General features: G+C 42.8%; 1 protein-coding gene and 1 long non-coding RNA gene across 6 annotated transcripts in view; one reads left to right on the top strand and one right to left on the bottom strand.

The window, feature by feature from the left end:
- Positions 1 to 19,543, bottom strand: part of Hdhd2 (haloacid dehalogenase like hydrolase domain containing 2) — a 28,933-nt gene extending 9,390 nt beyond the window's left edge. Inside the window, exons 1-4 of one of the 5 annotated variants that reach the window (XM_006973842.4) lie at positions 19,466 to 19,543; positions 13,472 to 13,582; positions 9,113 to 9,321; positions 5,274 to 5,358 (exon numbers count right to left, since the gene is read on the bottom strand). In XM_006973842.4, coding sequence (XP_006973904.2) covers positions 5,274 to 5,358; positions 9,113 to 9,321; positions 13,472 to 13,572 — 395 coding nt within the window. In that variant the 5' untranslated portion in view covers positions 13,573 to 13,582; positions 19,466 to 19,543. Of the gene's footprint in view, positions 1 to 5,273; positions 5,359 to 9,112; positions 9,322 to 13,471; positions 13,583 to 18,657 lie in introns of all 5 variants that reach the window. The other 4 variants (XM_076555529.1, XM_076555530.1, XM_076555528.1 and 1 more) reach the window with 4 other exon arrangements.
- LOC121824019 (uncharacterized) overlaps positions 16,459 to 23,073 on the top strand; it is a 32,880-nt gene continuing 26,265 nt past the window's right edge. Inside the window, exon 1 of the long non-coding RNA XR_013046186.1 lies at positions 16,459 to 16,715. This is a non-coding gene — a long non-coding RNA (uncharacterized LOC121824019). The remainder of the gene's footprint in view (positions 16,716 to 23,073) is intronic.

Genomic DNA, 23,073 nt, shown 5'->3' with positions numbered 1-23,073 from the left:
AGGCCTCACTCAATCATGCATTCTTACCTCATATGAAAGACTCAAAAAGATCCTGTACGTACTTGTTAACAGCAAAACACCAGCTTACAGAAGAAAACATAGTATCTCCATGTCCTCAGGGTATCAAGATTTATTAAGCAGAACAAAAGAAAATAGTGACAAACTGGGCCCCATCAAAATTAAGAACTTTGTGCTCTCATATTAATAGGAGAGTGAAAAGGCCAATCCAGTCCGGGCTGAAATCTCTGCAGTACCCTGTGGAAACTAACACTGGTATATATGACACATAAAAGCCAATTACATGCCGGGCGGTGGTGCACGCCTCTGATCCCAGCACTGGAGAGGCAGAGGCCGGTGGATCTGTGAGTGTGAGGCCTGTCTGGTCTACAGACGTCTCCAGGACAGACAGAGCTGTTACAACAGAGAAACCCTGTCTTGAAAAAAAAAAAAAAGAGGCCATCTAATGTACAATAACAAATGGAAAGCTTTCCAATATTACTCAAAGAGAAATTAAGAAGCCACTGTGTGTCCCAAATGGAAGAGCCACAGCTCCACAGCTAGTCAACAGACTGGTGAGGATATGGAGGAAGTGGAGGGAGCTAGTGAGAATGTATGACTTGTGCTAGTACCGGGGAAACCGGCAGTACTGATGGAACTAAACCATTACCTACTCCGTCCAGTATCTGACAACTTCACTCCTAAATGCACACCCAAGAGAACAAACGTGCATGTCCCCCAGAGACGTGCAGAAGAATGGTCAAGGCAGCAATCTGGAAACAAACAAGAGCCCAGGAACTGTGGATGAGGAGGCATGGAAAGCCCATTCAATAGGCCACGCTACACAATGCAAGAATGGGCAAGGCCAAGAGGAGGCTCCGCTGCCTGTCACGTGGACAAATCTCAGAACAACAAAGTGACCCATGCATGGTTTCATTCAGCGAAGCTCATGAACTGGCTTTCGTGACAGCAACTAGAGCCGGGGCCACCTGGGGGAGAGCAGCACACCAGCAGTGTCGGGGTGCAGTGCTCTCTATTGTGAACACAGCTCAGGTTACACAGGTGTCTAATCTTCTGGGGTACATTTCTACAGTCCTCATGTCCAAAGATTTAACTTCTTATTGTTTGGACTTGGAGGAGTAGGCTCTCTCTTTCCACTATGTGGGTCCAGAGATGGTCCTCAGGTCAATGGGCAGCAAGCACCTTTATTCACTCAGCCATCTCGCTGATCCTTTTTGGACTTTTACTAGGACTGCATAGTAGATAGCTATTTCAAAAATAGAAGACTCTCACAACAAATTTCTAATTTGACCTTGGTACCACACTACTATGAAATTACTCCTGCCCAGGGTTCTGCATAGATTCAAGCCTTACATGCAAACAGCACTCACAGAGGTCATGACTGTTCATCTACCCTGTCTCTTACTGTTGTCTTATTCTGATTCATAATTCAATATACTGGAACACCTCAACCTCAATCTGTTGCTATAAAGGAGACAAGCTCCTAAGCAAGCACTCCTCTATTCAACAGCAACTGTAAGAATTTCTTCCCCATCTTGTTGGGAAGAAGGGTTCAGTGGGAGAGGGAGGGACATGAGAAAGTGGAATGGGAGGTTAAAATGACTAAATTTCTTATATAAATCCATGGAAGTATAAAAAATTAAAATTACTTACATGTATGAATGTTTTGCCTGTGTGCCTGTGAGGGAACCTATGCATTTGGATCTTCCTCTGGAAGGGTGGCTGGTGCTCTTAATGGCTTAGCCAGCTCTCCAGTCCACCCCCAGATGTTTAATTAAAAGAAGAAAAGAGCCCTCCCCAATCTAAAAACTCTGCACAGCTCCAACCCTGGGAGAGTGCTCAGATGGGGAGAGGTCATCAGCAGAGCTGCCTCTCAGACAGTGTCCCTTACGTGCTTGAATGTGGAGTTGTGATGCCCTGCATCTCTGTGTACTGTGATGTTCTAGCATACACCAGTATGTGCACAGTATTTCTAGAAAAGAAAGCTAACTGGAGAAGAAGTATTATAAAAGATAAAAAATTAATACTTTCCACCAGTTAGGGATAACTACAGATAACTACACAGATAAAGAAATACATGAGAACCAGAGTGCCACATTCATGGTCCTAACACTGCAATGATTACCAAGGGATTGGGCAGGGGTTGGCATTTGTAGGAGATATTAAATGTATGGATAATTTCTACTTCTTAAAATAGCTGATAGGTACAGGAACATTATTCCTGTAGTGTATATTCAGCAATGAGGAAAGAAGTTACCACAGGTTCTTAGGATTTGAATGTTTTAGACAAAACAAATCCAGCCTATTTTTTTAACAGCTGATTTACATCCTTTCCCCAAATCAATTCTTTAAAATCATTTGCAATTTACTCAGGCAGGTAAGACAGATGTATGCATGTGCCATGCATTTTAGAGAGGCCAGTTCATTAAAAATATAATAGGGATGAAGCAGTGCAATATGAAATTTGATGCATCTGTCTTGATGCATAATGCCTGTGAAGGCAGTTATGCAATGGGCTTTATCATCCAACGTTTATTCTCATTATCAACGTGAATAGTAATTTAATCGGTGGTTCATTTGATATGCCTATATTTGCCACATATAATCCAAACAGCTGCAGTCACTGGTTGGAAGGCACAGTCTCTGTGGGAACATCAATATGCAAACAAGGCCAAGACCTAGAAGCTTTGTTAACTCTCCATCCAGCTGTTAAGTGCATTTGTGAAATTAGAGTTGACCTATAAGTACACTGTAATGCTTTAAAATGTGGTGTTTGAAAAAATCAATATGGTTAGGAAAGTGTACTAATTAGACAGCATCCGAGCAATTACAGAGCCAGTATTATGTCAACATACATTTTTATTACCCTGAGTCTAGTATTCATTTAAAAGAGACCTCCCAACTTCCTATTAAATATGTCCTTCCCAAATTACCAGCTAAAATCAATCAATAGTTTCTTCTTGAAATCTGTGGCTAGAGGAATGCATAAGAGGTAACAGGAGTAAGGAACAAAGCAGGGTTTCTATTTCAAAGAAACCCCAACTCTGATATGGCTGGAGGTCTTCTAAAAGGAGGGCAGACAATTCCACAAGAAACTAAAGCAGGACAATTAAAGGATTGTGAAGCATAAGGTATTTTAATACCATATACTGTGAAATAGATCCTCAAGCCATTCGGCAATTACTAGATGAATTTTAAATAAAGGCTTGAGCATCACAGTGCCTACGAGAGCTGCACACAATGGTGGTTTGCAAGGATTAACCCATTAACCAAGGATTCAGTGACCATGCACAGAGAGAAAAAACTGCCCTCAAACTGCAATTTCTGCCCATTCAGATTTGACATGAAGATGGCTATTTTCCAAAACAGAGAGCAAACAATGTAGCCAGATGTGGAAACCTGCTACTGTGTTTAATTAAAGTTTCTTACAGGGCCTACACATCAATAGATGAATTCTACATCAAGTACATGTTGGGGTGATTCTTGTATGTCCTTATACTGTTAGGAAAAAGAAAAAAAAAGTGTTCTTGCGGCTAAAATACTAGACATATACCAGGCCACTGTTTGTTTTCCCTTCTTTTGTTTGTTTGGGTATTTTTGGTTGTTGTTTTGAGATAGAGTGTCTTGTTTTTTCAGGCTAACCTTGAACTCTATGTAGCTGAGGATGACTGAACTTCTGACCCTTCTGCCTCCATCTCTGAGTGCTAGGATTACAAAAGCATGCCACACCATTCCCAATGTATGTGGTGTTGGGGACTGAACTAAGGACTTTGTGCATGGCGGGCAAGCACTGTCCATTCCTGGTCCTCTGTCAAAACACTGACACTTTTGAAAATTAATTCAGTATCTCCTTCTGTAATATTTTAAACCATCTACTTGCCATAAACATAAAGGCAAATTACACTGTTTAGTTGTCTGACAAGAAATACAAAGCAAAATGAGAAAATGAAAACTTTAAGGAAAAATAAACCACAATCTCGCTCCAGATCAGATTTGTAGGTAAATTCTGTCCAACTTATTTTGGAAAGTAAGAGAACAAGTCCATGGTTTTCCTTTTGGGAGAAGCTGCAGGAGCTGGTGTAGGTTAAACACACACACACACACACACTGAATTTACAGCACTGGAGTGCTGTGTGTCTGTGAACACTGCTGGAGAATCGCTACCTGGCTGTCTCACAAATAGAATGTCTCCACCCACTCCCCACTAAAGTTTGACCAGAGCGCTCCTCTACTTGCAGAGGCTGGAATCTGACATTCTCCTGGATTTACTCTTCTTCAGCCCCTCACCCAACCTACTGATTTAGCAAGTTACGTGGACACTACCTGAATCTTCATCTTGACACTGTTCCAGGGCAGTCCTTCACTAGCACTCACTGTTAGTTGCTTTGAAAATGTGGCCAAAGACTCCACTCTTCATAGCCTGGCTCCTCAGGGATGGGAATCATCCTCACTGTTTTCAGGTGATAGCTGGAGGCTACTTTCTCTCAGTGACCAGCATTTCTCAGTGGAAATGCCAACAGTAATAAAATAATAATAATAATAACCACACTTCCTTTCCAGTTGGAATTTTATTATGAATTCTTGTTCTAGAACACAGATTCTATAAATAAGAAGAAAAAATGATCATCCCCTATTAACATCCAGATGACTAGAAAAACAAAAACAAAATGAGATGATGCAGGTAAAGGTGCTTTCATCAAGCCCAATGACTTAAACTTGATCCTCAGGACACACTCGGTGAAAGCAAAGAGCCAACTTCTGAAAGCTATCCTCTGACCTCGATGCAGTGACAGATGTGTGAGTGAGCATGTATGCATGTATACACACACGCACACGCACACACACAGAAATAAATGTAATTTAAAAAATTAAAAACAAAGCTGGGCATAGTGGCACAAGCCTTTAGTACCAGCACTTGGGAGACAGAAGCAGGTGATCTCTGTGAGTTCAAGGCTAGTCTATAAGGTGCAAAGCTACACAAAGAAACCCTGTCTCGAAAAAAAAAAAAAGGAAGTTCTAGGACAGCCAGAGCTACATAGAGCAACCCTGTCATAAACAAACAAACAAATGAATGAATAAAAACAAAACAAAACCCAAGATAGTATTATTAATGTTGACACTGAAGTGACTTTGAAGATGTTTGTCCTCTTGTGCAATCTAGGTAATCAGAAGTTAAAATATAAAATCTCATGTGTTAAAATCTAAAGAAGAAATGAAGGGAGAACATCCGGGCAGATGACAAGTAGCTGGCTTACCGAAATGCTTGATTCAAAAGCTGGTAATGGAAATGTTCTGGTGCCAGGCCCACGACCACAGCATTGGGAGCGTCTGTTTGTACTCCTGGCAATGGAAGAAGGTAAGAGTTTAAAGCTGTCACACTGCATAAGAAAATCTCCAATTATGTGCACATTTTGCTACCACCATAATTTGAAGTACATTTAGGAAGTCTGAGAGGAGAGAGAAAGAAAAAGAGAGGGGGTGGGTTGGGAGAGGAGGGAGAAGAGAGGGACATTAATATTTTTCTATATTCTTCATATATGGTTTTATAGCTATTGAGTACCTAGAATATCTGAATGAAAATTGCAACTCGATATTCACTAGTGATTCTTGATTTCAAACTGTTTTACTGATTACAACCAGGAGAACATCTATGAGTTTAATCAGAGCAACAGTGACTGATGAGGGAATGGAATTCTAAGAGGGAAGGGAAATTATAGACAAATATATGGAAAGCACTATCGTGTTGATATAATAATTTCCTAATCTACTTTTAGTTTCACGAATATTAAAGCATGCTTAAGGCTTTAGTATCTAATAACAGGACTTCAGATATGACAAACCCATTTACCTTCATAATAATAATTTATGTACCTTCATACACATAATTTTGCATCTGCTAATTCACATTTGCCAATCATTGTGTTCAGATACACATTTTCAAATTTCTTCCTTACTAATTGCCATGAGTATTACATAACTTGTTAAAGTTTGTTAAGGGAACAAACTAAAATAATTACTTATAGTGAGAACTGGGTATTTTTACTGAAGCAGAGATAATATTGACAAAGATATTTTCACTTTCTTAAAATATTCACATGCATTGGTTATTTTCATGTACATAAACATGTTCCCAGAGGTAGAGTCCATCACTGAATGGCAGGTTTCTTTCAGCCCTCACTGAGGATTCTGCTTTTACGTTCTAGCTTACTGCTGCCACATCAGAATCTTAATTTTTTTAAAAATAGCTAGAATTTTAAAATTGTTTTTACTAGTCAGAAAGGAAAAATCAGACTCAAATCTTGTTCGCTATCCTTCAGCTTATTCAGAAACAATGATGTTGATTACAGAAACTTGTCTTGGTTTTCAGTTGCTCAGCTTCCGCATCACGTTGGTAACCAGAGAACTTGTTGGCTCATATGGCATCACAGGGGCAGACGAGAGAATACCCGAATAGTGGGTTTCCTTGTAGCTAAGGAGGGTGGCCCGAGACTAAAGCTCTGCTAGTCAGTCTGAAACACAGGGAAGCAGGAAGTTACTCCTCCCAAGTGGCTACCAACCTTATCAGGTTCCAGCTGCAGTGCCTGTTGGGGCCGCAGGTCTAGCCAGAGATCACTCACAGGGACATGAGTGGCACCTGATTAGTTCTGTGGGCGCTGCTGCACACTGCTTCAGGCTTCACAGCCCGAACACTAACTCTTCAGCTTCCTTGACAGTTCTGTGGGCTACCACATGGCCTTGTAAAATCTTACATTTTAATTGTGTGTGTGTGTGTGTGTGTGTGTGTGTGTGTGTGTGTTCACACAAGCGTGAGCATGCACACATGCCAGCCATGGTGCAAGTGTGAAGGTCACAGGACAACTTGGAGTTGCTTCTCCCCTTCCACAATGTGGGTCCCCTTGGATCAAACCCAGGGATTTTCAGGCTTGTGGCAAGTGCCTTTATCCAATGAGCCACTGCTGTCCCATGACCTTTCTCATTATCATGAAAATATTCATAAACACATGAGAGCAGAAAGCCTAGCATTATAAGCCTAGATAATCTGTCATCCAGCATTTTCAACCAATCAGCCTTTGTATTTTTAGAAAGTCTTTCTAGAGCAAATCCCAGGTTATTATGTCATTTCACCCTTTCATATTTCAGTGCTTGTTTTTAATCAATAAATAATGGAATATTAAAAACCTTAATATAAATATACCAAAAAGTTAATAGCTCTTAACATCATCCAAATCTCGAATTTCCCCCCAAATCTCGAACTGTTTCTTAATATAGGGAGTGTCAAACTGGAAACCCCAAGGCCCATGTTGCCTTTGACTGTTATCTTTTTTTTTTTTTTTTTTTGACTGTTGTTTTTTATTTTTCACTTTATAAGTTTACTTCCAGCCCTTCTCAGTGTAATGAGACACTAACCCTGGAGAAGGCCAAACATTCTGCATTGAGCTGATTGTCTGCAGTAGTGTTTGAGTCGTTCCTTTCTCCCTATCTTTCCTGTACACAGGACATTAGATTGAGAGCCTGTATAGGTTCATATCCACCGTTACTTCATAGGTGATACTATGAAAGATTCTGGTTATTCCACTTGCGGCGACACTGAAATTGATCAGCGAGTCGAAGAGCTGTTACCCAGACCCCTCCACTTTGAAGGCCACATCACCCTTGCAGCTAATGCTTTAAGATCTATTGACAGTCTTGCCTGTTTCTTGAGGGCTTATCAAGTGCTGATGTTTAATTTTATCATTTCTATCTGTGATTCTTCTATAAAGAACTTAATTTTTATCAACTATTTGGTTATCTTAAAATACAGCTGAATTAAAGAAGTACGGTAAGTGCTTGTCCCTTAATTCTTTTCAGAGTTAAGGAGCTACAGCCCTCCCAATCTCCAGTCGTGGCCTATAAATAGTGGACTGAGCATCACTGGGCTTGTCTGTATGGTGTGTTGTAAAAACCACATCATTCATTTCGATGTTCAAATCATCCCTTCTAGTGTTCTTTGGACATGCCCTCATCATGAGGTCTTCAGTAGTTTCTTTACTAACATACTGTACCAAGCAAGACTCACTAACTGCCTGTCTAGGCAGGAGCCAGTCACTTCTCCAGGAGGACAGACAGCAGAGAAATGGCAGAGAGACAGAGTCTGAGCACTCACTGTCACTGCGAAGGCACACTCACTGGAAGACCTACACAACCTGCAAAGTTCTCAGGGATGGTAATACATTTATTTTTCAGTTATAACAATTCTGAGTGATACATGGGTATATTTCCTATTAGTACATACAGGTTTGGAGGTCCTAACCTGTAAAGCTATCACATGGCATTATAATTAAAATATTTACATCTATTTTGTATATTGTATCATTTCACAAAGTTTCATTTATAACAACAAAACAATGCAGCAAAGCTTCATATAACTATGACAGTTTTCTATAGTTACTTTTTCCAAAGTGAAAAGAATCTTCTCTTTATTGAAAAATATTTCACATTCATTGTGAAATACTTGTACTATCTACAATGGCATCTATTTTTAAGAAAGTCTTGATTTATCTCATTTAACCAAGATAAGAGAGCATATCCTGGATTAAGAGTTGTAATACTCAAAATATTTTTTTTTTAAACCATTGGAATGCTCTAAGTAGCATTAAAAATCAAACAACTCAAGCAGGTGCTGGTGGCGCACTCCTTTAATCCCAGCACTCGGGAGGCAGAGCCAGGCGGATCTCTGTGAGTTTGAGGCCAAGTGAATTCCAGGAAAGGTGCAAAGCTACACAGAGAAACCCTGTCTCAAAAAACCAAAAAAGATTTGAGAAACATCAACTCAGATTCAAATTCTGAATCAACACAGGCAGTGACCTGGAAAAGTCCAATTCAGAAGCACAGAGGCAGCTTTCATGCCCTCATCTACAGCAGCTCCTAATGTGGTGGAGCTGGCCCGCCAAGCCTTAGGAGGGGAAGTCACTGTACTGCTATGGACAAGGTTGATACAGTTTTGTCTGTCTGTTTTGTGGACCACTCAGTAATAACAGGGACATCTAGGAGATGCCTCTTCCCCATGATTTCAGGTAGGAAGAACTCGTTTGTACTTCTTCCGAGTCTCTCTCACCTGTGAAATCAGGCAGTGCACGGTCATCAACCAACAACATGGGCCTGACTTGTTTCTGCTCTACCAAGTTTCGGGCCGCAGTCAGAGAAGTGAAGATTTCGTCTTCGGAGATGTCAAACTCCAATTTTTTCAACCTTTCCAGTAAGTCTTGCTTGCTCTCTTTGGTTGTGTTGGTCACAAACCTAACCACCACAGGAGCAGCACGTAACCTGGAAAAGTAAAACTCAGAAGTGATGAGGCAGCTTCCCCCTCCTAGTCCAGAAAGCCTGCTAGCTGGTCAAGTGTCAGGGCGTGAGGGTCAGTAACTGTGCTGTTATGGACAGGTTTGGGATTTTTTTTTTTTTTTTTTTTTTTGGTCTTTTTAAATCTCCCAATGCTTACAAATTATCTACACCCCATGGGCAGTGCTTCACCTCCAAGAGCTGGAATGTTAAACTTTGAAAGCTACATCTACTTTTGTGGGGCCTTCTGGACTTTACTACCCTTTCCGGTGGAGTTCAGTAAAGAAATGGAACCCTACTGTCCTCACAGGTCTGAGAGGTGAGTTATCTTAAAGACCATCCACTAATGTAACATGACAAAACTAAGGCTTATAGAGCAAGTAACTCCCCAGTTTTATTCAGCCAGGTAGCAGTGGGGCCATGACGATGTTTTCAGTGTTCTGGCATAGTGTTTTATTTCCCTTACTAAAAGAACCAAGAACGCCACAGTTAGTAGAGACTTGGGAAAGTAATTTGGAAGCAAGTAACATTAAAACACACACACACACACACAAAAAAAAAAACAAGTCCCAAAGATAATCCAGTACATCTCACAAAGTGAGATGTTGGTAGAGATGGTCACACCCCAGTAAGTCACTTGTTTATCAACAGAAGCTACTTGGACAGCTCAGAGATGCTCAAAACTGGTTTTCTTGTCAGACTCAGGAACTGTAGAAGAATGGAAAGTCTGAGGCTGCCCTGGGCCATACAGTGAATTCAAGGCCAGCCTGGGCTACACAGCAAGGCCCTGTCTTCTCTTGAACTGTTTACATGCAGGAATAATCTGATTCCACAATCTGCTTTTGAATAATTGGCATGGTTTCAGAGAAAGAATTTGTGAATCTATCCTTAAAAATATTCTTTTCTTGGTTCAACAGTGTTTTAACATAAAACCTAAAAGTGATTACAATTTAGCTATAATTTAGAATTTATAGTAATAGACTGTTGTTTTTTATGTCTTCCCCAGAAGGCTACAAGGCATAAAAGTACTAGACACAATTTAAAGCAAGCAAATAAATAAAATAGAAGAGTTTTAAGAATTCACCCAAAGAACATTAAATAAATTTATTTGATTAATTCACTGTAATCATGATTACCTCTATAATATTTGTGTGATCGATTTTCAGCAAAACACATTAAATGTGGTGGTTTATCTCACAAAAGAAACTACGTTGACATGGCTCTTATCCTAAAAATTTGGGGGTTACTGTGCAATAACCACATCAGTTTCAATGAGTTGTTTAAAAACAAACAAACCAACTTTTTGTATAGCTAGTCCTTCAGCTTCCCTTGTCTATTTGTTTTTATAGAAACCACAGTGGTATTGCCAGTGCAGAGATTTCCCTGGTAGGAAAACCTTCCAGTGACCCCGAAAGAACCATGGACAGCCTCCTGCCTGGCAGAGTGGCAGGCTCAGAGTTGCACAGCATCACAGAGGTGTCTCTGTTCAGCAGAGATAAAAAGGGTTTTCTCGCATCTAGAACAGAAAGCTCCTCTTCAAAGCAGTGAGACCTAGTAGTGATGTGTGGACAAAAATTTAAAGACAGGTGGGAAAATAAGTCCTCTTTTTCAACCCAGAACTCTTGTTCAGTGTGGGTTTATGTATGTATGTGTGTGTGTGTGTGTATGTATATATATATGGAGGAATATGATACTCACAACAATCAAAAGTAAGAGAGGTGTGAACAATAGCTTTTATCTTGAACATGAGGTCTGGAGTTGAACGTCCATGACTTACTGTGAATGAATGCCGGTTGTTTCAATGAAGCACCAGCACATCCCACAGTCTGCAGTGCCTCAATGTGACTGACAGCTTGTGGGAAGACTGTCTGAGCTCACTCGTGCTAAGAGGAGTGGCCCAGCATCCATTCTAAAATAGATTCTGAAGTAAATTGCTTCTAGAAATTAATGGTAATAATCTTAGATAGGGAATGCTGAAGTTGCCATCAGTATTTCCATAGTTCAAGTGTAGATCAAAGAAAATCAAACAAAAGAACCGTGGGCTGGGAGGGCAACCGGAGTAGACATCAGCTCGCTTCAACCAGAAGGCGATCTGGAAGAGAGATCTCGAGCTTTGGCGTTGGAGAAGCCACAGTGACTCTGATGAGTAGTAAAGGAAGCACAAAGAAATCTCTTAATAAAAAACAGAGAGTTGAAGTGATTCTGCCTAATTTTACTAGTTTTTATAAAGCCCTTTATACAGCTGGTAAAAAGTCAGCATGAATTTTTAGCTCAGCTTCTCTAGTGTTTTCTATGTAGAAAATAAAAATTAAATTTAGCTGTTAAAAATAAATAGAGCTGGGGATATATCTCAGTTGGAAGAGTGCCTGCCTAGAATGCACAAAAACCTGGGTTCTACTCCCCAGGACTGCATATACTGGGGGTGGTGGCCCACACCTGCAATTCTAGCCCGAGAGATTAAAGAAGGAGGGTTAGAGGTGCAAGGTCACGTTGCACTAGATCTGAGTTGGAGGCAAGCCTGAGATACTTAGAAGAGCGAGAAAGCAAGCCTAGGAAGTCTCTTCACAGAAGCTCACTGATCACTGACACCCATCCTGGCCCTAGAAGGCCTGACTCAGACAGAGACTATGTCAAGGATGGAAGTCTAGCTGTGGTTTTAAACACTGCACTGCCCATCAATCCTCCAAATACAGTTAACACCATGACTCCAACTGAAGATGACAGCTGCACCTAACAAGTCCCAGGGACACTGGCTTCTCATGTTCGATCCTCTCCATGGAGAGAAAGTCCCAGGGACACTGGCTTCTCATGTCTGATCCTCTCCATGGAGAGTAAGTCCCAGGGACACTGGCTTCTTATGTTTGATTCTCTCCATGGAGAGTAAGTCCCAGGGACACTGGCTTCTCATGTTTGATCCTCTATATGGAGAGAAAGTCCCAGGGACACTGGCTTCTCATGTTTGATCCTCTATATGGAGAGAAAGTCCCAGGGACACTGGCTTCTCATGTTCAATCCTCTATATGGAGAGTAAGTCCCAGGGCAAAGACGAAGCTTGTGTCTGCTGCTGCCCTCATAGGCAGCAGTGGGGACACTTGTCACCAGAGTTTTGGATTAACAGCACACAGTGAATACTCTAAGGTTGGAAAATGACAAGCACCAAATTTTATATTGTTGGTTTTGAAAATCTCTACATTTTTTATGACGCCTGAAAGCAAACATCCATATTCAGTTCACGTTGTGTATATATGTGTAATGTGCACACGTGTGTGGGCGTGCATGTGTGTACATACATATGGCCAGAGGACCACCTCAGGTGTTACTCCTTTGATGCTGTCTACCTCTCCTGAGACACGTCTCCCGTTAGCCTGAGGCTTATGGATCTGGCTAGGCTGGCCTGCCAATGAGCCTCTACCACATCTGTCTTCATGTGTGTGCTGGGGACTGAACTCAGGTCCTCAAGCTTGCAGGGCATGCACTTCTTTACTGACCCACCCCTCTAGCCCCTCAGTTCTCTTTATCATGCCTTTACCATGCTTGTTTGCTTGTTTCTAGACTTGTACTTGTTAGTACTGTAACTGGTGAATCAGAAATATAAGACAGTCTTTAATCTTTGGAAGTATCAAATTTAGTTGATGGAAATATTTCTAAAAATTCCAAGTTTTTCAAGCAAGCATTATTTTCAACAGTTTCAAATTCAATGTTAGATGTTAGATCTTAGGTGGTCAGGAGGTTGAACATGCCCGTGTGCCTGTATATATATATATATTTCAGCTGGATCCCAGGAGTCATGTGATTTTTTTCCAGTGCTACTGATTCTATCTTTTTAGAATTAAATTATTATTTTAGTTTCTTGAGTCTTCATCCCCAATTTACATTATCGATTTAAAAAACCAGAGTGGGGGAGGGAGGAGAGAGAAGAAAAAGGCTAGAGCAAAAGGCCAAACCTAATAAAGGCAGGGAGAACAATGTTCGGAGGATATTACAATGCATACATCTTCTAGCGAAACCCAAGGCAGCTCCCCCACGTATGGTAGGCTGGTGAAACGCCATCTCAAGGCCATCCATTTAGCTAATGATCCGCCTTGGTAAAGCGGCACTTAAAAACGTATTTGTCATCTGAACCTGGAGGATAGCTTGCCTTTTAAGAGCTTCCTGCGCGCCTGGCACAGCTGCATCTTCAATGTGAAGTGTGCCACTGAGATCTACCAAAACAGCTTTCAACGCACGGCGCGCTGCCATCCTTCATTCCCTAGGAGAGAGCAAATGAAATTAAAAATACAGTTTAACAAACAATGGACAATTAAAAACTGGTAAGCAATCAAAAATACCATTCACATCCAGGAAGATATTGCTTAGTGTTAAGCTGCTCCTCTTTTGGAAAAAAAAAATAGCATTTAAAAAAAAAATCAAAACCCCAACATTTAATGCATGAAACTTTTAATAATGCTTAGGTTTTTATATATTTTCTTTTTAATTTTGAGTTAGAACTTGGGAAGGAAATGCTAAAATGAGATGCTACTACCTACTTTCAGGTTTCTTAGAATAACTTTGGTGAGTAATTCGTTTAAGTATGAGAATAATGAATACATAAACAGGAACACTACATTAACAAGGTCTTTTCATTCTTGGTTATGGACGATTAAAACATTCTAGTTGCCACTGCTATGTTCTGAACTGGTGTGTGGCCGGGTAGCTGCCAGTATTTGTGGGTTACTAAGGGTGGAAAAATTAAGTTATATAGTAACAATAAATAAGCTGTATAAATATACACACATATATCCATACATACCTAAGTGTATTTAAGATAGGGTCTCCTACAGTCCGGGCTGAACTCCCTGTGCAGCGGAGGATGACCCTGACCCTCCGGCCTCCACCTCCCAGTCATGCACCACCATACCAGGTTCTTACAGTGTTGGGGATTGAGTCCTGGCTTTGTGCATGCAAGGATAGCAATGCTCTCAGGTAGGCCGCAGTTCTAGCTCCACGTAGCAATTTTTAAAGATCGCTTCTTCACTTTCTTTTTTTTTGTTTTGTTTTGTTTTTTGTTTTTTTGGCTTCTTCACTTTCTAATGTGCAACTTTACTTTGCACATTTCCCCCTCAAATACTTGTTAAATACTTAGTTTATTTGACAGGGTCTTGTTACAGCACAGGCTAACCTTGAATTTACAATCCTCCTGCCTCCTAAGAGCTGGAGTTACAGGCCTGTGCTATCATGCCCAACCCCTTAATCTCTATTGTGAGTTATAGCACCTAGTGATAAATACAGTTTATAGATCATTGCAGGGGTGGGCTTAAAATATAGAGGCTCAAGAGAAGGAATGATATTTGATTTGAGACTTAGGGTTTGTTTTGAGACAAGGTCTCACTATGTAGCCATGCTTGACCTGGAACTATTCTATAGACCAGGTTTGCCTCCAGTTTGTAACAATACTCCTGCTTCTGTCTCGCAGTGCCAGCATTATAGACATTTGTCACCATGCCTGGTGATTTATTAAATTTTTTAAATTTGCTAATCCATTTATTAGTCACTTATTTTTTCTATTTGTTTGTTTCTTGTCTTTACAAGGTGTCTTAATTAGGGTGACTATTGCTGTGATGAAACACCATGACCAAATAACCTTGGGGGAGGAATGGGTTTATTCGGCTTACACTTCCACATCACTGTTCATCACTGAAGGAAGTCAGGACAGGAACTCAAACAGGGCAGGAACCTGGAGGCAGGAGCTGATGCAGAGGCCATGGAGGGGGCTGCTTACTGGCTTGCTTCCATGGCTTTGCTCAGCCTGCTTTCTTATAGAACCCAGAACCACCAAGCCCAAGAGTAGCACCACCCACAATGGGCTGTGCCCTCCCCCGTCAATCACTAATTAATAAAATGCTTTATAACTGGATCTTATGGAGGCATTTTCCCAATTGAGGTTCCCTCCTTTCAGATGACTCTAGCTTGTGTCAAGTTGACATAAAACTAGCCAGGACACAAAGAATACTGTCAGCTATACAAAAAGGTATTAAGAACAATAAAATCATCCCTTTTACCTATCCTTCAACTTCAGAAGACAGGGATATACAGTCAAAGCCTCTTGTTTACCTTCTTTCCCAAGTCCTCTTCTTATACAATTAATGTTTTATATTAATAATATTGTGTACACTTAGCAATTTGCCATACCATTCCCTATCATGTTAGATATGTGTAGGTTACTATAGGTAGCTTTGGACATTCATTTTTACTACTGTATCCTACTATATAAACGCAATATAATTACGTTCTCCTAATCATGAACAATTGTAGTTTTCCTCCTTTAACAAGTTAGTGTCTCCTTGTGGATACCAGTGAGCATCCTCTGCGGTCTTGCAGGGTCTGAAGGTGCACACTCATCCTCCCTTTACAGAATACTGTTAAGCTGCGATCATGGTGTCATTTTATACACTTGGCACAAAACTCCTCTACAGAAGAGTTTGTTCATTTTAAGAAAAAGGCTGGGTATGGTGGTGCAGGCCAATAATGCTGGCTCCAGAGTTCACGAGCGTCCTCAGTTACACAGTTGAGTTTGAGGCCAGCCTGGGTGACGTGACACCCTAACCCACCCCAAGAACGAAAGAAAAAAATGAATTCTGCTTGTCTTTGACAAATATCTACTGGGAAAGAAGAGTGCAGAGACCGAAAAATAAAAATAAATAAATAAATAAAATTTTTAAGAACAGCCAGCAGTCAGGGCGGGAGAGACAGTTCAGTGGCTAAGACCACTTACTGCTCTTGTACAGGCCCAGGTTTAGTTCCCCGAAGCCACACAGCAGTTCAGAACTGCCTGTTCCAAGTAACCCAGTTCCAAGGAAATATGACTTTCTCTTCCGACTTCCTTGGGCTCCTGCCTGCACACAGATACACTTAGTGGTGTGTATACACACACACACACACACACACACACACACACACACACACACACACGCGCGCACACGCACACACACACACACACACACACACACACACACGTAATTAAAAAAGAAAAAAGCTGCAGTCAACCAAGGCTCAAGTGCAAAATTCTCCCTTTTATGAGTCTTTATGACATTCTATCCTGGTCTTTATTGTGACCTCAAAATGAAGATATGGTTGTGCATCCCTGTGATCTTAGCGTTTGAGAGGTCGCAGCAGGACCACAGCAAGAGACCAGTCTGGGCTGCAGAGCAAGTTCATGATCCACATGAGCAAATTAGCAAGGCCATGTCTCGTCACTAAAAGGTAACTGAAGGTTACATTACTAAAGGACAGAAGACTAGAAAAACACCACCAGGAAGAACTGTACTTAAACAGCTATCCAACTAGAGTCAGGGAATAATCACAAAAACTACTGATGGTTTTAATTCCTCCAGAAGCACCCAAAGGTATAATGTTATTTTAAAAGTCTACATCTTTTTTTTTTTTTTCTTTTTTATCATTTCCATAGAACATACCTTGTTCTTTTGGAACTTCACATATGTGAGAGGAAGGGAAAACAGAACTTAGATGCTCCAGACAAACTTCAAAATACACCCACTTCTTCAGCTAGTCCTGTTAAGCCTTGGTCACATATGCCTGGTTCTTTCTTCTGAACCTTTAAAATTCCTGTTAACTGAACTACACACTAGTATTTGATGAAAGAAACTTGGTATCCGTGGGCATGGTCCCAAGAGCCCCTAGAGATACCCAAGTCCTCAAATCCCTCTCTAATGTGGTACAGTACCTGCTCACAGTCATCCTCTCCTACTAGACAACTGGAATAGTCTTTCAATACAGGACTTAAACAATGTAAATAAACGCTGTGTAGAGTTGTTATACGGACTCCTTTAAGGAATGATGACAAGAACTTCATACTGTTTAGCATAAATAAAATTTTATTTCTCCTTTAGAATATTTCTTGCCCTCTCTCCCTCTCTCCTTCCTTTATGGTTTTCCTAGAACAAAATCAGCCTAAGCTGGCCTTGTACCCATGAATCTGCCTCCTGAGTGATGGAACTGCAGGTGCCTACCATAGCATCTGGCTTTTTTGAAGTAGTTCTGATCGGCAGTTGATTGAATGTGCAGATACAGACCCTGCAGATAGGGAGGGCTAACTGCAATGATAAATATGAGTATCAACCTGGAAAGAAATATAAGGGCTTCAAAGAAGTCTACAGTTTTGCTCTAATCTGGGACCAACACTGTCCATTACCCATAGTTTGTTTGTTTGTTTTTTCCCCTCGAGACAGGGTTTCTTTGTGTGTATTCCTGGCTGTCCTGGATCTCACTCTGCAGACCAGGCTGGCCTTGAACTCAGAGATCTACCTGCCTCTGCCTCGAGAGTGCTGGGATTAAAGGCGTGCGCCACCACCGCCTGGCTCGGTATCCCTAGTTTGAACAAATTCTATAGAATCTCTCTTTAAAAGTTATAAACAGCTGGACTACCAGGGTAGGATAAAAAAACAAAAGAACAAAACAAAATAAAACAAAAACCCCATAAACGACTGATGGGAACTGTTCAGGGCAAAGAAGAAAACACATTTATTTTTATACCAAGCAGAACTGATCCAAATACTGCAAAGTGCAGCTGCCCTAAAAAAAAAAAAAATCATCGGGTCAGTTCAATCTTTACCCGAAAGCTGCTCTTCCATCTGTAAACCATGAGTGGCTGTACCAGGAGTCCAGATGCTAAATCCAGTCAGTCCTACCACCTTTGGTGTTCAGTCTAACCGCTCTTTCTTAAAACGATCTTAGTTTTAAGATCACCTCTTAACTATGTTAGGAAAATCCCAAACCTCCTCTCCGATGTCTCTCAGTCCAGTCCAAATCATTACCTGGAACGCAGGGGCGGCAGCTGAGTATAAGAACAGAGGGTGCACATGCCTGGGTAGTAACCCTGCCTACATGAACTCGGGACATTTTAGCCGCTTAGCCTGTTTCTTCATTGCTGAGAGTATTAAACGCATGGACAATGCTCCACGCTTGAAAAGGTGGGGTTCTGTATCTGAGGTTGAGAAGGGAAGAGTACATAAAGATGCCGTAATAGCTACAAAACAAAAAAATCACCAAGATAAATACAAGAGTTGGGGATTTGATAAAACTATCAAAGCATTTGTATTTGTGGAATATAATTAAAATAAAAACTTGGGTAAATATGATAAAACATGAAATTTCAAATAAATTATTCTCATTGAGTTTTTCCAATAATGCCACTTGGACGCTCAGGTTTAAAACGCCTCCCTTTTCTTACAGTTCCCGACCTTTTGGGAAACCATTATGTGCATTAATAAATGATACTATTATTCATCCAGCCATCCTCCTATTAGGTCTTCTGTAGGATCCCCATACCCTCAGGAAGTCCAAACAGCGAACGGGGTGTCCTTCGCCTCTTCAGCCGATGTGACTTGACTCCCACACCCACATTCAGTTTGCTCAGCGCTAAGACTTCTGCTTCCCTCATGGGTGGCTGTCTAAAACTGCCGCGTCCCTTACCATTCTCCTTCCCTCTGGCCACCTCCTTTAGTGCTTAGTCTCGGGTAACGTCAACTTCTCTCGGGGCGTCTGTGCGTCCCCAGTATCAAGTCGACCAACCTTGCGCCGCCCTGCTTACATCTCCCGTTAAACTGCAGCGCTCTGAAAATGGAAGGGCCGTCCGTTGCCTTTTCCTACAGAGGACGCTCAAAACAGACTCTTAAATCAACTGAACTCGTGCATTTATCTCTGAGCTGGGAAGACAGACTTAAGAGCAAGGACCTCTTTGCAAACTCAACTGCGATGGCTTCCACCTCTCGGGGGTAAGGCGCCTCGGCCCCTGGATTCTGCCCTAACGCGAATTCCAGGGTCTGGGGAGGCTCACGTCCGTACTCTACCGGGCAGGACAGCAGAAATGACGACCGCATAGGAAACACCCGCCTTGGCAACACAGCCCGGCGAACGCCAGGGCAAACCCTGGGAGACCGGCTCTGCGCATGCGCAGGCCGCACAGGGGCGGCCACCGGAGGGACGCGGGCGGGGAGGCCCGGCCCGAGCGGCGCCGTTCTCTCAGGGTGTCTGTCGCTGGCGTTTCCCCAACCCGCTCACAGGGGATGCAGCCTCCGGCAGGGGCGCGACCGCCACTCCCAAACCCTCCGCCTCCTGGTTGCGCGCGCCTCCTCACCCTCGCTGCCCCGCCGTCCTCTGGAAAGGCCAGCGCGTCACCGTGCACAGCGCCTGGCCCGGATGGAGTCCCGACGCGCCGGAAGTCCCGCCCTGCGGCCCAGCGCAGCGCCCGGGGTTTCTGGTGCGCATCCAGAGGGGAAGAGGCCGGCGGCAGCTGGCGAGCGAGCTCCCTGAGAGCCTGGGTGCGCGAGGGAGCCGTCAGTCACGTCCGCAGTTGCTCAGTATAGACCCTCATACTGCAGCACCGTTGCCCAAACATAGCCTCCTCCGCCTATTCGCTTCCCTATTTCTTGTCCTTTTCAGAGGCCTCAGAGGTCTTCATAATCCTTCAGCATCCCATGCCCCAGTCTCCTATTTTGGTACTTCAGTAGCGTTAGCGTTTACTTGTGTCCCAGTAACTTCAGGCCTCTGCATCTTTCCATCACGCCATCCAAAACTGTGCCTTCGGCTTTCCTTGTCTGCTTCTCCTTCCATGAGAGCTCCCCTGGGCCTTACCTGTTTTTAGGGGAGCAAGATCTCGGTCCACTTGCCTCGGCCTGCTTCACCACCCCTTTGTGCACACTGCTTGTCTCCTTTGGAGCCAAAGGAATTGAATGCAGGCATAGGCATCCTTATGTGTCCACTATGTGTGAGGGTTAATTTTGTCAACTAGGTTTGAAATCGCCTAATGACATACCTTTGGGCGTGTCTATGAAGGTGTTTGCAGAGCTTATCCCAGGGAAGGACCCAACCTTAATGTAGGCTGCATCATCCTATGCACCGAAGCCAGCTGCATGCCAGCATTTGTCTCTGCTTCCTGTGGATGAATGTGGCCAGCAGCCTCATGCTTTTGTTGCCATGCATTTCCTCACTATGATAGACCATATCCTTAAACCAAAACAAACCCATCTTGAGTTGTTTTGGGTCAGGTACTCTGTCACAGTAGTGAGAAAAGTAATTAATACACCATGAAAATGAATTAACTTTTCAGGAGCAGTGTGAGGTGACGGTTTACTCATACAGAACCTCTTGCTGAGATTGCTGCTCTGATGCTGACCCAGAACCCGTATGCCATAGAGCGCCATCTAGCACAGTCAACAGTGTCATTGAGACAGATGAGGGAGACCCACCTCTCCTTAGGAAATGGGGTGGAGAAGTCTGTTAAGATCACTTTGTGTAGTAAACAGGCCTTACTGTAAGCACTCACTTTGTAACAAGCGAAGACCCTGGGGAACAGGCAGCTGTGAGCAGAAAGCTCACACTGCCATTAAAGCCTGCTTTGGAAATCTGGCATGTACTAAAGACAAGCCGAGACATCCAGCCTTGTGGAGTGAACCACTACTGGATTCTTGGACTGTCCATTGATAGATGGCCATTGTTGAACTAGCTGGACCACAGCCGTCAGCCAGTAGGGTGTAAGCCACTCTAGAGAACCTTGAGGAATACAACACCCCCGACATGCCTGAATACCCTACCTTCTGAAGGTGCACCCCGAGGCAGGCCTAGATGAGTTTGTACCAGGCATTTTGTTCACAAGCCTGGTGCAACAGTTATGAGTGTGACTGACCTCAACCACAAGCCCCAGTGGCTGTAAGCTGGTAGTAAGGGGCAGAGCTGTGACTGGTCCCAACATCCCTTCTCGGCTCTGGGAGGAAGCGTCTAGGTTCACTGCATCAACAGGGAGACTCCTGTGCCGCCTCTCCTAGTACTGCAACGTGAGGTGTCATGAAAGCTTCTCTTGAACAACCTTCCTTCCTTCCTTCCTTCCTTCCAACCTTCCTTCCTTCCCTCACTCTTTCCTTCCTTCCTTTCCTTTCCTCCCTCCTTCCTTCCCTCCCTCCCTCCCTTCTTCCTTCCTTCCTTCCTTCCTTCCTTCCTTCCTTCCTTCCTTCCTTCCTTCCTTCCTTCCTTCCTTCCTTCCTTCCTGTAGGGTGAGGTGGTAATGCCAACAAAGAAGCAGGAGAGTAACAGTGGCATTTATGCAGCTCCGCAGGTGGCGCGGTGGAGTCACAGAGGGGCAGCCAGCTGCGGCTAAACAGCCAGAGTGGCCAGAGCGAGAAAAAAGGGAAGGGCAGCACCAAAGAGCAAAATGGCAGAATGCCAAGACAGACCAAAAGTAACAGAAGCCTGTAAGGAGCCAGAGAAGATAAACTGTAGGTTTGATCACTGGGATAGTTCATGAGAACAGCCGAGTCTTTAGAGCTAAGAAATTCCAAATGCCTAGGCCTAGACAAAAGCTGGAACACTGGTTACTGCCAAGGGCTGAGACATAGGACTGCCTGGATGCTATGATGCCGAACACAGTCAGCAACTTTTGAATCTTGACTTTGTAGGCGGACCCCAGAGTTGTAACACTAAGGGGACTAAGGGCGCTGAGGCCCTCACCAAGTCTGCAGCCCTCTCATTCTCCTCCCACAGGCCTGCCCGCGCCAATCACTGCTGCCTAACACCTACAGAAACAACCACTGTCAAAGATCAGCTCCTTGTGGAGCTTTGCCTGTCAGAGCATCATAGGTCTGCTCCTTTCTAGTCTGGGACTGCAGTTCGTAAGCAAAGCCTGAGAACTACACTGTACTTGAGTAAAATTGTGTTGTAGATTTAGTGTCTAGAGTAGTATCAAGACCCTTGAAAACAGAGGAAGGCACAGACATTGGCCAGACACGAGGACCATAATTACTAAAACATTTGGAGTCTACGAAGATCACATACTGTTAATCCTGAGAATGGACAAGGAGGAGGATGTGGGAGGGAATTGGGAATGTCAGGCTATTGTCGACTAGAAAAAGACACTGCAGTTTCTGAATCTCATCCAGGGAAATCAGGGCCCCTGGCCAACGTCAAAACTAGATTATGAGTATGGTCCCAGAAGCACATGTTCTGGAGCCAGTGCTTCACGCTCTCAGAACTGCTTTGCTACCGAGTACGCTGGTCTTGCTGGGCTCCGAGTAGAGTGAACCTGAACAACATTCCAAACTAAATCAACAGAAAGGTGTGTTATGTCTTACATGAACAGTGGGGTTAGGACCAAAGTCTCTGAAAATTTTGTATGACTCAGTACAGAGAAACAGGAATGCCCTGAATTGATCGCTTTTTAAAGATCTGAATAGAGGCTCAAACTTGAACTTAATCATCTTCAATGTTTTAAAAAAATAAAACTTGGGGCTGGAGAGATGGCTCAGAGGTTAAGAGCACTGACTGTTCTTCCAGAGGTCCTGAGTTCAATCCCAGCACCCACATGGTGGCTTACAACCATTTGTAATGAGATCTGGCATCCTCTTCTGGCCTGCAGGTATACATGCAGACAGAATACTGTATACATAATAAATAAATCTTTAAATAAATAAATAAATAAAACTTGGTGTGAGTCACCAAGACTGGCCTATTGACTCTTAAGCTAGAGGAACATTCTAATACCAAATATGCTAGTTCCTCATAGAAGCCAAGCATTCAAAGGCATTTTCATGGTCCAGCTGTCAATCCTTACATCCAAATGAAAAATCAGCCCTCTCCAATTGAGACATGACCAGAAGGTCTTCAGCACCTGCTTCAGTTTTAGAAGTCACTTAAGCCATAAAAGTTGAGGATCCTCTTCATTTATGTCAGCAATTCAGTTAATTCACTGAAGAA

This window comes from Peromyscus maniculatus, chromosome 19 (genome assembly GCF_049852395.1).
Source record: "Peromyscus maniculatus bairdii isolate BWxNUB_F1_BW_parent chromosome 19, HU_Pman_BW_mat_3.1, whole genome shotgun sequence".
NCBI lineage: Eukaryota > Metazoa > Chordata > Mammalia > Rodentia > Cricetidae > Peromyscus > Peromyscus maniculatus.
Note: the sequence above shows the minus strand (reverse complement) of the source record. Positions and strands in the feature narration are given on the sequence as shown.